We start from the raw sequence: 14925 nt of genomic DNA, 5'->3' as shown, positions 1-14925 counted from the left end.
AATGGTGGTATATATATACTGCTCTAAGGTAGTGTTTCAACCTGCGGATAATCCGTTATTTAAGTGTTCAAGCAACTCATCCAAAGCATTCTTGATCCCGAACCTGATTACATGTTTTTTATTATTGAGCAATAGGCCATAAAAGAAAACTTTTTTGAGCTCTTCACTTTGCATTGCCTCAAAATAATCATTCAGTGATCAATCATTCTGAATTGGTAGTGGAACATCTTTTCTCTTTTCAGATTCTAAGATCGGAGAGTTAGGTTGAGATATAAAATCTCTATTATCTGTTCGATCTACCCAATTTAATGTATCTCTTACTTTGAGAAGGCTATCTATTGCCATAATAGATTAGTTGTATATTATACCATATCTTTAATAAAATGTTCTATGTCAACCAAGCGAATAAAAAATAAAATTAATAAATGATATCAGACTGATAAATTAGTCCTTCCGATCTGATCCCTCTAGGATCCCCTCTAACCCTTATATGTGATTAGTTTTTATCAAAGATGTTGAATGGATTTGTTTGATCATATCAGATGGAGAAACATGGTTGTCAGGTAAATGTTGAAGGGCTTCCCTAGCATAAGTGTTAAATTTTGACGGATTCTTAGGTATATGCGTTATGCCAGCAAATACTGATCCCAATTTGCGCAAAGAGCTAGGAAGTAGCAAGTCATAAGGCTTAAGAATAAATTTATCTTTCTTCAGAAATGCATTTAAGTATGTAGATCCAGGCTTTTCAGGGTCTCTTAACTCTTCAGAAGAAATCGCATTTTGAATCCATATAAGTAATTGCTTAGCCCGCTCTTCATCCTTTTCCAGTGATCTAAATACTCAAGAAATATCCTGTTTGCCTCAGTTTTTTGCATATCCAGTTACGCCACTATTAGATATATGCAGATTTTTAATTTAGTGGGGTGGATATGGGCCTGTTTGTCAGATATATTAGATAAATCATACTCACCAAATCTTTCCTTCTTCGTAACAGAGATTATTTTTTCTGGAGCATTGAGAGTTCACAATTCTCTTCGAAGCCCAGAAAAACATAATAGAGCAATAAAAGCATCAGGAGATGTTTTCTCTAAGGTTCTAGATATCGCTTTTACATTTCTTTCACTAAGATTAATACCGAACAATATGATGAGCCATTTCTTTAATAGTTTCCTCAGAATAAGCACTATCAGAAATTTGACATATATTCACTTCTCCAGCCTCTGACCCATCCCCTTCTTCTTTGGGAGATACTTGGCTTTTACTTTGCCCAATTCTCTCATGGAGAATGCTAAATTTATATCCTTTTTAAAAATAATCACAAATCTGATGCCTTTTTTCTTTATCTACCTTTGGCACACCAGTTGTCAAGAGCTCAAGTATTTCTGGCGCATACTGGCTAAGCTCTTTAAGACTCATCTCATTGGTGAGTTTGTGGTCTGTAACAAACTTGGTTGTAATAGCAGTATGTAGAATATATGGTGGTAATTAGATTAATCTGTGGTATTCAGATTATATTATGTGGGAAAAAGTTCAATTTGAAAAAAAATATCCACCTGGCCGATGGTGATTTTCATGAGCATTTCTTCAATTGTATTTCAGAGATATGCGACAAATTTTTTGAATAACTATAATAAAAGTGAAAGCAAAGTTTTAATCAAAATTACTTAGTATGGATCATCTAACCTGCCAATACGTCAAGAAAGATGATTCAATTTGTGGAAAAGGGTACTGGCATGCTTTAGGATGTGCTAAACATTATAAATCCCGTTTTAAAACAATATGCCCTATCTGTAATGAGCTAACCTATTCTGATACTGGAATCTGTAGCACACATAGTAGAATTAAGGTCGCTTGCCAAAACTAAAGAGTTTTGGCATACCGAAACTGTCAGGCAAGCAACCAAAAATGCCAAAATGCCAAAACTGCCAAAACTGCTAAAATGCCAGAATTATAAACATTAATATTCAAATATAGTTTCAGTCTACAGCCAATCATATCTGAATACATCAAATCAATATCAAAAATAATCATAAAGGTTACTTTCATCTCTTTTTTTTTATCTGTCCTTTAACTCCTAACCGTTGCATCTTTAGAAAATTATATACCCTGTAATTCACTCAAGTCATATGATATTATCTGTCATGTTTAATAAATATTTTCGTGTTCATTTCGCATTACTTTCTTTATTTAAATACATACAAAAATAAACACATTTCAATATGAACAGCACTTTAGACTTAGGAAAAATTAAAAACAAAGGAGGAAGGCCACCCAGTTTCATTTGGAAGGACATTACTAGAGGAAATCACGTTGGTTCAGGAAAATATCATGCCACCTGTAAATATTGTAATTTTTTCTGGTCGCGAGATGAATGTGAAAACAAATCAATAAAAAAAAAAGACTATGACAGACTATCATGATTTTACAAACCTTGGCTAAATTTTTTATTGCATATGGTATTTCATTCTAAGTAGTAGAACATCCTTTTTTTATTAATTTCGTAATAAAGAAGCTTAATTCTTCATACGAGCTACCAACCAGAGAATTTTTGTCAGTTCAATTACTTGAACGGAAATTAGTGATGGTAAACTCAACTGTTGCATTCGTCATTGAAAATGAACATTAGGATTGTCTGCACTTTTTTTTAAATGATATTCTTTTTTTTTTTTTTTTTTTCCGCAGCGCATTTGCAGTTTTATTAAAGTAAAAAAATAAAAAGATATATACAAAGTAAAATTTCCTAATAACTACTCTAATATAATTAAACTACAAACCACTCGTCATACCGGTAGTACCCCACGTGTGCACTGTCGAGTGATCGTTTGACTCCGTAGGTAGACTTCGTTTAGTAATGGGTCATCTTAGCCATAAAGGCCCTATCTTCAATGTCTGGTGATCATGGGACCCATTAAATGATATTCTTAACTGTTAATGCGTATTTAATTAAATAATATTTATATAATTTAGCATTTGATGGATGGACGTCACCTGCACACATGCCTATCTGGAATTTTGTTATTATGACTCCCTCAAGGGAGGAGTATTTGTTTAAACTTCAATATTTGTCTGACTATTCGCATATAGACAATTACATAGCTGAATCAGCTGTTGTATTGGATAACGCTTCAAATGTTCAAAATGCATGCAAAATAATCTGATATTCTTAAAGAAAGTTTTAGTGATCATTTATTGTAAAAGGTTAATATATTAGGTTCATTTTTTAAAATTCTCATCAAACTGGCGCAAGACTTATACAATTAATCAAAGAAAATAGTATTCAGTATTCACAGAGGAGGAATGCAAGACACGTTGGACAACTGCCAGTGAATCAGTAGATTCAATAATTAGATTAGAACCGGTACTAGAACAAATTGCTACTAATAACAGTAATTTGTTGAACAATAAGGTCAAATGTGTTATCCAAACACAAAATTTTTTTTCCGATTTATGAATCCTTTCATTCGTTTTGAGTCCACTGAGAAAAGCTGTCTTGGCTTTAGAAATTATCCAGATCATTTAATCAAAACTTCCATAACCATTGTTTCACCATAATGAATGAAAGATTCAAAGAATTTGATGATGACAAATATATTACTTGCTTTTTTCTAGATCCCTGATTTAGGAATAGGCTTCTCAAAGACAAAGCTTATTCAAGAATTGTAAGGTTTGCCAGGACCCCAGAAACTCTATAGATAGGTTGCAGTTAAAATGGGTAAAGTCATAAGAAAATATTTTGCAAATCATTACTAAAAATGGCTAAATTATATACTTAAAAGGAAGGTGATACCAATTTTGTTATGATTTTTTTCCTTTTTTGACCATCTATCCAATAGGAGTTTGGGTAAAGTTCATATAAAAAATTCAATTTTTTAGACCAACCTTTATATATAGTTTCCGGGGTCCTGGTTTGCCACTAAAATCGGTAAAAGATTAGGATTTGATCTCAGAGAATTCAAAGATTACTATGATAATAAACCGCCCTTTGATTTTAATGAATCTTGCTCTCTAGATGATTCTCTAAATTGATTGATACCAATCCACAACTGAATAGTCTCGAGGTTTTTCAACTCTCAGCTGGTTATTTAATGATTGATGTTTAAAATTGATTAGAATCCATGGGTAAAATGATCATGCATTGGAAGTCCAATGCTAAAAAAAAACTTGGTTTTTACAGTATGAAACTGAAATGAACATTTGAATTGCGGAGGCTCTAGCAGAAACTAATGATGATGATGATGAATGTGATGTTTTATTGAATGAAAGTTTACCTAATCAAATTACAGTTCCTCTGGATAATTGTATTATCTTAATAAAATATATATGGATTGATAAATTTGTTAATTGATAACACAAATTAGTAATTGAAGAAGTTGGGGTGATTCCAGATGATATTTTGGATGATTCTGAAGAAAAATAAGATATATCAATACAGATGATGGTAATAATGAAGAACAAGAAAGCGATGGAAGAGGAAATTATGATTATAATGTAAAGGAGTTATTGGACGACTTCATCAATGAAGACGTTAAAGACTATGAAGATGAATAAATTTTTACATTAATAAATCAAAATTTGCGATAAATAATTTTTTTTTAATATACAGTCGGACCTCTATGTAATCACCTCCTGTGTAATCACAACTCTTTGTAAGCACATATTTATCTGTAACCGACTTAAAATTAATCAAAAAACCCTTTTGTAATCACTTATATTATATAGTCACTATCACCAAAAATAATTTGTAACGAAAATATTGATTTATTATTATTAAAAACTTCCTTACAATCACATGATTTCTTATTGGTTAAAAAATCGATCATTTGATTTGCACATTACGTATAAAAATTCCGCAGTGCGCAGTATTTGCAGCAAACGCCACTTTTCCTTTTCATATACGCGTCTTTATTATTATGATGACTCAATCTAATCAACTTAAAAAGCATCGTTCAGCTATTAGTAATGACGTTAAACGCCAAATCTGTGAATGGGCAGAGACTAATAAAAATAAAACGCATATAGAAATTGCGAAATATTTTAATAATAAGTACCCAAACTTGACAATTGAACAATGTACAATATCAAAAATTTTATTACAAAAAGATAAATGGAAAACTGTACTGGAAAATGAAAAATCTAATAAAATATTTAAGCATAAACCAGTTAAGTTTCCTATGCTTGATCGTACTATGAATATTTGGGTGGAGAACGTAACTGCAGAAGGTGTTATTCTTACAGATTTATTAATCAAAGAGACCCTATGAAAAAAGTCTGTGTGATTTTTGTTGAAAAATCATTCAATTAAATTCACTACGATTTCTGTATATTTGACCATACAATAATTGTGCTAAAAATTGCAATAAATCACACAATTATTGCATGGTAATTTATTCAATAATTATTCTATTTTTGACCTGAATTTATACAATTATTGTGTGATTTTTGAGCCAAATTTTAGGCCATATTTTAGGAATTATAGGTTAAATTTTACAGTAATAACAGGATAATTTTTTTTATTGACGTAAAATATAAAAAATATACACAATATTTCATAAATAAAATACTAAATTTGATATAATCATAAATATAAAAATTTGTAAGAAAATAAAATAAAATAAAGTATGTTAATAACATGAAAGTAAATTAGTAGTATCAAAGAAGAAAGTAAATTATTAGTGTAAGTAAATTATTAGTATTAAATAAAAAAGTATGAAGTTAGTGAAGAAAGCAAATTAGTAGTGTTAAAAAGTAAATTATTAGTGTTAGTAATAAAAAAGTATGAAGTTAGTGAAGAAAGCAAATTAGTAGTGTTAAAAAGTAAATTATTAGTATTAGTAATAAAAAAAAAGTATGAAGTTAGTGAAGAAAGCAAGTTAGTAATAACATTAAAATGTAAAAAGTTAGGAAAATAAAAAGATAAAGAACACAAGTTTTTCTTACCTGATATTTTAAAAGAAAGTTGAAGAAAAGTTATAAGGTTAAAAAAACAAACAAAAACATTACGCGTCATCATATTTATTTTGACGATCAGATCACGTGACTAACATAAGAGTTGATTTTTACTGCATAATTCTGGCCAAATTATAATTCCGGTCAGAACTAATTGTGTAACCTAATAAAAAAGTTTTTGACTTTTTTTTAGTTACAAGATGATACAAAAATTTCACCAATGGGTCTAGAAGATGCCCGTTTATAAGCAAATATGTGGTTGAATTTTGTGTAACCTTACTGCATAAATCACTTTACTTAGGAAAATCTATTTGTAATGGTTAAAAGTGGTCTATTCGACCCTAAAAGTGGTCAAATGTAACCATACAGGTAAGATGGAAAGTAGTATAATAGGATTGCTTTCTGTATCCTAAATTTAAGTCTATTTTCAAGTTGTACAATAATCACAATTTTTATTGTATAAAAATTGAATGTTTTCTGTATCCTAAATTTAAGTTGTATAAAAATCACACAAAAATTAAACATTTTCTATATCCTAAATTTAAGTTGTACAAAAATTGCATACTTTTAATATGCTTTGAAAAACTTCATAACTATTTTTATCCAAAAATCTGCAATAATTGTACAATTTCCACACGGACTTGAACAAATATTGTACAAAAATTGGATGGTTTTTTTTTATAGGGAGAAAGCAAGAGTTTTTGCAGAATCATTTGGTATACAGGAAGATCAATTAAGCTTTTCTAATGGTTGGTTAGATAAATTTAAAAAGAGAAATAATATTCAAAAACATCATGTGCATGGAGAATCAGGAAGTGCTCCATTAGCATCTCTTCCAGAAGAAAGAGCAAAATTGCATCAACTTCTAAGCTGATTTACTCCTGATCAAACTTATAATATTGACGAAACAGGCCTTTATTATAGGATGCCACCAAATCAAACACTTTCATCCAAACCAGTTCTTGGTCAAAAAAAAGATAAAACTCGAATAACTGTTCTTCTTGGTACTAATGCAATAGGAACAGATAAACTTAAACCATGGGTAATTGGTAATTCAAAGCGTCCAAGGCCTCTCTCTCGAGTTAATTTTAATCATCTTCCAGTACATTATCGTGGCAACCCTAAGGCATGGATGAATTCAGAAATTTTTGAAGAGGTAACTAACAACTGCTGCATTTTTTTTTATGAAAATATTATTTTAATATAATTAAATTTTTTATTAGGTTCTTCTTGATATAGATAGACATTTTAGGTTACAAAATAAAAGGATTCTGCTTTTAATTGATAATGCTCCATCCCATTTTGATCCGAATTATCATCCACCAGAGGATGAAATGGAAGATTAGTACTGGAACATCACGTAATGGATAATAAATTTATTTTAATTTCGTATTATTTAATTTTACTTGATTTTACATTGTTAAAATTTACTTTTTAGAAAATCAAGGCCGCAGAAGGAGACGTCAACCTAATATTTCGCGCCTTCAACTAACTCATGTTGAAGTGGCTTTATTGCCGCCAAATACTACCAGCCATCTTCAACCACTTGATGCTGGGATTATTGCAAGTTTTAAAAATCATTATAAGCGAAATTATTGCCGCCACATGTTAGAATTATTTGAAGGTAAAGATATTAATAAAGAAAAAATTAATATTAAAGAATCCATTGATTATTTGACAGATGCATGGGAAAATGTTACTGAAGAAACAATCCATAATTGCTGGATAAAGACTGGAATATTACCTTCTTCAACTAATAAAGATATAACAGATGCGACACAAGCTCAAAGAGAAAAAATAGATGACGAAGTGGCTAATATTAATCAAATAATTAGAGAGCTTGGTGCAACAGAAGATCCTTATGGTGCTGTATTAGCAGATGCAATTAATGATTATTTTCTTGATTTAGAAAAAGAAATCCCAACTGAAGACGTTTTAGTAGATGATAATGATATTGTAAGATTAGTCCAAGAAGAGATGTGTGATGGTGAAATTAACGAAATTGATTCTGAAAAAGAGGAAATTCAAGTATCTTTAAATAATGCGCTTAAATCCATACAAACTTGGATAAGTTTTTTCGAACAACAACAGTCTGATGAGTTTAATATAGATGATCTATACATTTTTAAAAAATATTTTAAAATTACTAAACGACTTGAGTTTCAATTAGAGATTGGAACCGTATTATAAATGGTCACCCAGATGTCTGTGTAATTTTTGAAATCGGGTACCCGGTTGAAATCGGGTGGTTTATTGGCGCAGTATTTGAAATGGGTTTGTTGTTAACAAACAAAATTTAATATGTATTTATTTCGTAATTATTAAATTAAATTAATAAAATTATTGCATATTATTATGTATTTAATATTTTAATTAATCATTTTAGTGATTTGATTTACATACATTATCATACAATATTATATACAGTAAATTGTAATTTGGAACAGATTTAAGGAGTTTTTTATTTAAATTTCAATTTACAATTGTGAAAAATACTCCAACTAAAATATATGAATTGCATTTGAATTTCTCTTTAAAAACATCATTTTACCCGCCAGTTTTGAATCTAAACGTGTACATTTTGCAGTAATTTGGTTACTCACGTCAGAAAATAGTCTTTCACTGGGTACTGATGAACCGGGAATAGATAAATATTTTCTAGCTAATTTAGCAACATTAGGGAATTGAGTTTTCCGAATTGCCCACCACTCAAAAGGATTTACGCTATGATCAGCTATTGGTGTACGAATAGGATCCAAATAACTTTCTAATTCAGAAAAGGGATTTGCTGTCACCTGCATACCAAAAATAGAAGAGTGCAATCGACTATGGTGTTGTTGTTGGCTTAAGCTACCAGATGGTGATGATTGTACCAAATTTAAATCAATTAATTCTTTAAATTGATGCATTAATTCTGTTTTTGCCTTATTGCGTGTTTCTTCATCCCAGTTAGAGAGTGTTTTCAGACGCGGATCTAAAAGAGATGCTAAAAGACCAATCATTATGGGTTCATTCCAATAGACAAACAAGGAATTATAAATAGTCTGTTTCATTATTTTAAGAATATCTTGTGCTGGCTGAATAGTTGATGCTGCTGCTGCTTTAGATCGAGTTTGGTGGTGATGTGTCATTGATTGCTCTGGAGTATCAAGCTCCGGATTATCTTCTTCATCACTATCACTTAAGTCACTTTCTTCATCTGATTCTTCATGCTGAAAATTTGGAGCATCTTTAAATAAATTATAATTAATTAGCAATATAATTTTTAAAATAATATAATAATTTATAATAACAATATAGTCAATTTACCTTGTTCTAATTCTAAATCATCATCATTGACTTCATCATTTTCAGCATATTTAAATTTGAGGACTTGAATCAAAGGATAAATAATTGATAAAGTAGCATAGGATGTTCCACTAAAGTATGTAGTGGCATCTTCAAAAGGCTCTAATAGATCCACAATTTGTTTTAATAAATTCCATTCATGAGGTAATAAAAGCCATTTTTTAAGTCTTCTCCCATTTGCACGATCATCATAATTATCAGATAAAGGTAATGTTGCACCCAGCCACTCAATTGCTTTATGTAATTTTAACAAACGATTCCAGGAATGATATTTGGAATTCCATCAGGTCTTAATATCTGCAATATTTCGCAAAATTGGTTCTTGCAGATTAGTTGAAATGTTTAGTACTTGTTCATTCGTGCCATCATCATCATCAGAATCATCACTAGAATTATCAGAAATATCTTGTAAAGAGGTATTTTTATGCCTTTGACATTCCTTTTGGGCATTATCAAGGCGCTCACTTTGCTTGGGAGAACTTGTAAAAAAATGTACTAGACGTTTAATTCGTTTAATGTAAATGTTAGTTTTTTGAAATGCACGATTAATTGAGAGTTGTAGGGTGTGAGCAGCACAAGGCAAGCGTTCAATACCATCCCATTGGTTAATTGCATTAACCATATTACTTCCGTTGTCAGTTACAACACATGTAATTTTTCCTTCCAATCCAAATTCAGCTACCTTTTTTTTTAAAAAGGATACAATAGCCCTGTTCAAAATCGTTCGATCGTATTTTTCGGTCGGATTTAAGTTCATTCCAATTGGGCTGATCCGTTTGTGCAACACAACCGTTTTCCGAACTTTCAGACCCAACTTTTTTTTGGGTTTTTAGTTCGAACGCCAAAATAACCAATCAAAAAAAAATTTTTTTTTTATCTTTTTACACTTTATTAACGCGTTTTTTTTTGAACATGTCTCAACAAATTCAAAAAGTTCGAAGTTCCAAGCAAATTTCAAGGACTCATAAACCTTTAGCGCCAAGACCTTTAGCACCCAGACCTACAAAATCGGCACCTTTAACGCAAAGTCCTTTAGCACAAAGACCTATAAAATCAGCACCTTTGGCGCAAAGTCCTTTAGCACTAAGACCTATATCCACGCCTCATTTTCAAAGTCAAAATTCCAGCTTTGAAATGACACCTAATCCAAATAATTTAATGGGTTATGGATCTGGTACCATACCATACACAGAAGAAAATGAAGTTAGTGGTGAAATGCCATTTAACACACGCGTATTTGAAATTGATGATTATTCTTTACAGGAAAATGATCAATTATTTAATGAAGAAATTATCCCAATTGATATTTTAGATGGAGACTTTGATACAAATGATCTGATGGTTAGTACAATATGTTTTATTATGATATTATTTATGCAAATAATTAACTATTAATTAAACTAATTTAAGAATTTTAAAGAAAACGAAAATGGAAAAAAACAGAGTGGAAAGAGAAAAGTTTCTGAACTCCAACTTACTGAAAGATGGAGTGATGAAGAAACTGATAAATTATTATCATATTTAGAAGATAATTATGAAAAACTTCAACAAGGAAAAAAGGCAGCTGTATATAATTCAATCTCTACTGAAGTTATCAAAACAAAAACTAGCGCAAGTATTAAATGACGGGTTCAACGTTTGTTGGTAAAGTATGAAAATGTAAAGAAGCAGAATAATCAAACAGGATCTGAAAGGGTTGATTGGAAATGGTTTGATATAATGGATAGAATTTTTGGATGTCGTGAAAACATTAATTCTTCTTTCCTTTCAAATGATTCAACAGAATTTATTAGTGATGAAGAAGAAAAAGAGGTTAAAAATACAAAAAGGAAAAAGAATTCTGTAGAATCTTTGGTTGATGTTATGAATAATATTAATCAATCAAAAAATAAATTAGCTGAACAAAAATTTGAATTGGAACGTGAAAAAATGAATAAAGAATATAAGTTGCAATCAGAAAGGTTGGAAGTTGAAAAGCAAAAATGGGAATATGAAAGAGAACAAGCACATATGCGTCATGAATTGCTTATGAAACAAATAGAATTACAAATAGCACAAACACAAAACAAACAATAGTCAATTAATATAGATTATCAAATGTAATAAAATATCTCAATAAAGAAATCAAATAAATTTATTATAGATTGAAAATTTACCAATTTTGTTTATTTAATTATGAATTTTATACAGATTATAACATGAATAGTTTTCTCATAATCCAATTTCTCTTTGCCTCTCCTGCTCTTTTTAAATTTTCATCACTAACATTATCAAAATTATTATCTTCATTATCTTCATTACTATCATCATCATTATTTTCATAATCTTCCCATGCATCATTGTGCAATTCTAAAAAATTGTGTAAAATAATAGAACAATCAATCATATTTATAGCAGTTGAGATTTTTTTAACAGTTATATCTCCTATTCCAGCAAATCTATTTTTTATCCTACCAAATGAATGTTCAACAACAATTCTATGTGATGAAAAAATACGATTAAATTCTGCTTGATTTTCATTTGGCTTACTAAATGGTTTAATAAGAAATGGTGATAAGGGGTAAGCACTATCTCCAATTAAAAAATCATTCCCTTTAATTAAAGTTGATCTATTAGCATAAAAATAAGAATTATGGTACACTTTTGCATCATGGACACTACCCGGCCATCCTATATCATAACTAATGAAAATACCTCTATGATCAACAATTCCTTGATAGTGTAAAGCATATCTTTTTTTTCTCGTAAAGTAAAGGTACTTTTCTTTTTGTGGAGCATTTTGCAAAATGAAGTAAGTTCCATCTATAGCTCCAATTATATCTTCAATACCTCCAATAGCTTCAAATCCAGCATGAACAAATTCCCTACTTCTTTCATCAGTAGGCCATTTAATAAATTTTGCTTTATTTGAAATAATAGCTTTCATTATTCTTTTACAATATAATATTACAGTACCTTCAGCTATACCATAACGTGAACATATAGAAAAAATACTTTCTTTTGATCCCAATCTTCTTAAGAATACGGCCAACTGAAGTTCTACAGGTGCTTGTTGGGTTATATGATTTGATTGAAAAATTGGATGGATGTTAAGTAATTTAACTAACTCTTTGAAACTTTCAGGAAACATCCTCATAATTTTTTTAAATCTGCCATCATCGTAAGAAGGTAAAATATTATTGTACCAATGTTGAGATTTGGCTATATTATATATACGTGGTTCCAAATAACGAACTTCATTTAAAGCTAACAAACTAAGCATAAAAAATTCAGAAATTTCTTCCTGTTCTTCTTCCTGTTCATCATTTGAATCTGTATTATCTTCGTCTAATTCTAATAATATATTTTCAATAAGTTTTTCTTCTATTGTTTGTTGTAATTCTTTGCGTACATGCGACATTTAAAAAATATATGTATTGAAAGGTTGAACAATTTAATATATTAATATAAAGTTCGAACTAAATTTTGAACTTGCTGTTCAATTTGCGATCGAAAATAAAGAAATTTTATTGGATAAATTTTGTACAACACAAACTGATCGAAAAATACGACTGAACGATTTTGAACAGGGCTAATATTTGTTCCAGTATGAGGATATTGCATACGTTCCATGCAAAGAAGACAATCATATACTTGAAAATCCTCTGACAACCAATGCAAAGTTACCCCAATATATCCATGTTTACTTTTAGCAGTCCAAAGGTCAGTTGTCAAAGAAGCTGATTCACAAGTATTTCCAAGAAGTATCTTTAATTCCTCAATTGCATTTGTATATCCAGTATTAATTTCTTTCTTTATTCTTTTATTAGATGGAATCAGAAATGCAGGGTCAAGAGTTGTCATCATTTTTCGGTAACCTTTGCCTTGAATAACGTTAATTGGAAGATTGTCAATAGTTATCCATTCAGCAATAGCTTGCCTAATTTCTTGATTTCGTGGTTCCTTATGCGGTTTAACCTTTGCCTTTTCCATTACTTGTGGTACAGTTAGTTGAATTGATTTGTCTGGTTGCTGTAATTAAGATGAAAAAAAAAATGTAAAAATTTTTGAAGTTAACAATTATACATGTGGTTAATTTGAAATAAACTTTAAATTAAGAAATGATTTTCATAGAAAATGCAGTCTTTGTTAAAAAAATAATGGAATTACCTTATTTATTCCCTCATAAATACTATGCTTTCCACGAAGATAGTTCGCCATATTTCCTATGCAAAAATCGCTGGCCACAACATATTTCTTTATTTTGCATATTTATAACCGGAACTTTACAAATATCATATTCATTGTCCTGAATCATATATTGCCACACCCAACTAGTTTTAGTATATTTACGTTTTGGTTTATATAATTTCACTTTTTTTGCTGCATGTAGTTGATCTTTTATATCAAGAGAGTCCGTTGAAGATGGTGCTGAGGGAGTTGTTAAAGGAGCTCTATTAGAGCCAGTAGATATATCATTAAAAGTACTATCTATATCAGAAAATTCTGAAACTGTATCAAGAAGATTATCCCAAATTTCTTCATCTATTATAAAAATTCTAGACATTAAGTATGTTATGATAGTAAAGTAGTGAACGTGTGGAGAACTGAAGATAATTAAACTGCTATTTTTTAAACAGTTCGTTAAAAGGCTTAAATTAGTTAATTTTCACATGCAAATTAGGCGGGTTATCAACCCGGTTTACAAATCGACACGGATATCCGGTTTACTAAATATTGATCCGTGTCAACCTGATTTGATGCGAGTGACCTGGATTATCATTACCGGTTCCAATCTCTAGTTTCAATCTAAAAAGCAAATTCAAATAACACAATTTTTTTAGCAGATTAGTGACGAACTAGTAATCCAATAATAAATAGTTTTATAATATAATATATAATATAATAAAGTCTTTTATTTGTTTAGCGCAATTAAAATTATAATATGTATTTATGTAACATAATTTTGTTGAATTCGTATCTATTTTAATTTACTTCTATAAAGTCACCTTAATTAATTTTTAATATTTGTGGTGAATATATAGAGGTCTTACTCTATGTAATCACGATTCTATATAATTACCAATTTGGATGTAACGGACTTAGTGATTACATAGAAGTCCGACTGTATATTTATAAATTATAAATTAACAGTGATGGACTTTTTATATAAATACAACATTCTATATCTGACAGAATTTACGTATAAACGGTATAGTATCATTTTGATAAAGTAAAAACTCAGATATCCTTTATACTTTGGTAGACTCCAAGAACTCCTCTATTTCCCATTTTACCACAAAGTTGACATCGCGCTTATAGTTGTTTGGTTTTCAGTTTCGAATTACTTTTGGTTTTAGTTTTAAGTCTTTTTAATTTCGTTCACTTTGTAAAATAAAAATAAATAATTATTCTATAATTATAAATTAACAATTTCTTGTCAAATGTAATTTTGTACAATTTGATAATTTGACAATAAAAATAAATTTATTTTAAATTATACTGCGCATTATGTACAAAATAATACTTAAACATGTATAAAGAAAATAAATAAACATCAAATGCTGAAGTATTTTGGCAGGTATTGGCATTTCAGCAAGTTTTGGCATTTTGGCAGGTTTTGGCATTTTGACGTTTCAGTAGTTTCAGCAC

At 29.8% G+C, this 14925-nt stretch overlaps 7 protein-coding genes across 7 annotated transcripts; 3 read left to right on the top strand and 4 right to left on the bottom strand.

Annotated features, from left to right (window-relative positions):
• Positions 1-486: 486 nt before the first annotated feature.
• On the bottom strand, positions 487-1416 carry OCT59_016726 (uncharacterized protein; the record flags this gene model as incomplete). The annotated part of the gene is made up of 3 exons (XM_025324970.1): positions 487-832; positions 1136-1275; positions 1348-1416. The coding sequence occupies 3 exons, from the start codon at positions 1414-1416 to the stop codon at positions 487-489; spliced, it is 555 nt and encodes a 184-aa protein (XP_025183541.1).
• Positions 1417-4913: 3497 nt separating this feature from the next.
• Positions 4914-5261, top strand: OCT59_016725 (uncharacterized protein; the record flags this gene model as incomplete). Its single annotated transcript, XM_025324969.2, has 1 exon — positions 4914-5261. One exon carries the CDS (start codon positions 4914-4916, stop codon positions 5259-5261), a length of 348 nt encoding a protein of 115 aa, XP_025183540.2.
• A 2290-nt stretch (positions 5262-7551) lies between these two features.
• On the top strand, positions 7552-8136 carry OCT59_016724 (uncharacterized protein; the record flags this gene model as incomplete). Its single annotated transcript, XM_066145868.1, has 1 exon — positions 7552-8136. The coding sequence occupies one exon, from the start codon at positions 7552-7554 to the stop codon at positions 8134-8136; it is 585 nt and encodes a 194-aa protein (XP_066003606.1).
• A 287-nt stretch (positions 8137-8423) lies between these two features.
• Positions 8424-9578, bottom strand: OCT59_016723 (uncharacterized protein; the record flags this gene model as incomplete). Its single annotated transcript, XM_066145867.1, has 4 exons — positions 8424-8447; positions 8670-9175; positions 9256-9365; positions 9550-9578. The coding sequence occupies 4 exons, from the start codon at positions 9576-9578 to the stop codon at positions 8424-8426; spliced, it is 669 nt and encodes a 222-aa protein (XP_066003605.1).
• A 628-nt stretch (positions 9579-10206) lies between these two features.
• On the top strand, positions 10207-11370 carry OCT59_016722 (uncharacterized protein; the record flags this gene model as incomplete). Its single annotated transcript, XM_066145866.1, has 3 exons — positions 10207-10635; positions 10705-10909; positions 10979-11370. The coding sequence occupies 3 exons, from the start codon at positions 10207-10209 to the stop codon at positions 11368-11370; spliced, it is 1026 nt and encodes a 341-aa protein (XP_066003604.1).
• Positions 11371-12735: 1365 nt separating this feature from the next.
• On the bottom strand, positions 12736-13266 carry OCT59_016721 (uncharacterized protein; the record flags this gene model as incomplete). Its single annotated transcript, XM_066145865.1, has 1 exon — positions 12736-13266. One exon carries the CDS (start codon positions 13264-13266, stop codon positions 12736-12738), a length of 531 nt encoding a protein of 176 aa, XP_066003603.1.
• A 199-nt stretch (positions 13267-13465) lies between these two features.
• Positions 13466-13840, bottom strand: OCT59_016720 (uncharacterized protein; the record flags this gene model as incomplete). The annotated part of the gene is made up of 1 exon (XM_066145864.1): positions 13466-13840. One exon carries the CDS (start codon positions 13838-13840, stop codon positions 13466-13468), a length of 375 nt encoding a protein of 124 aa, XP_066003602.1.
• Positions 13841-14925: the final 1085 nt, after the last annotated feature.

This window comes from Rhizophagus irregularis, chromosome 25 (genome assembly GCF_026210795.1).
Source record: "Rhizophagus irregularis chromosome 25, complete sequence".
Lineage (NCBI taxonomy): Eukaryota > Fungi > Glomeromycota > Glomeromycetes > Glomerales > Glomeraceae > Rhizophagus > Rhizophagus irregularis.
Note: the sequence above shows the minus strand (reverse complement) of the source record. Positions and strands in the feature narration are given on the sequence as shown.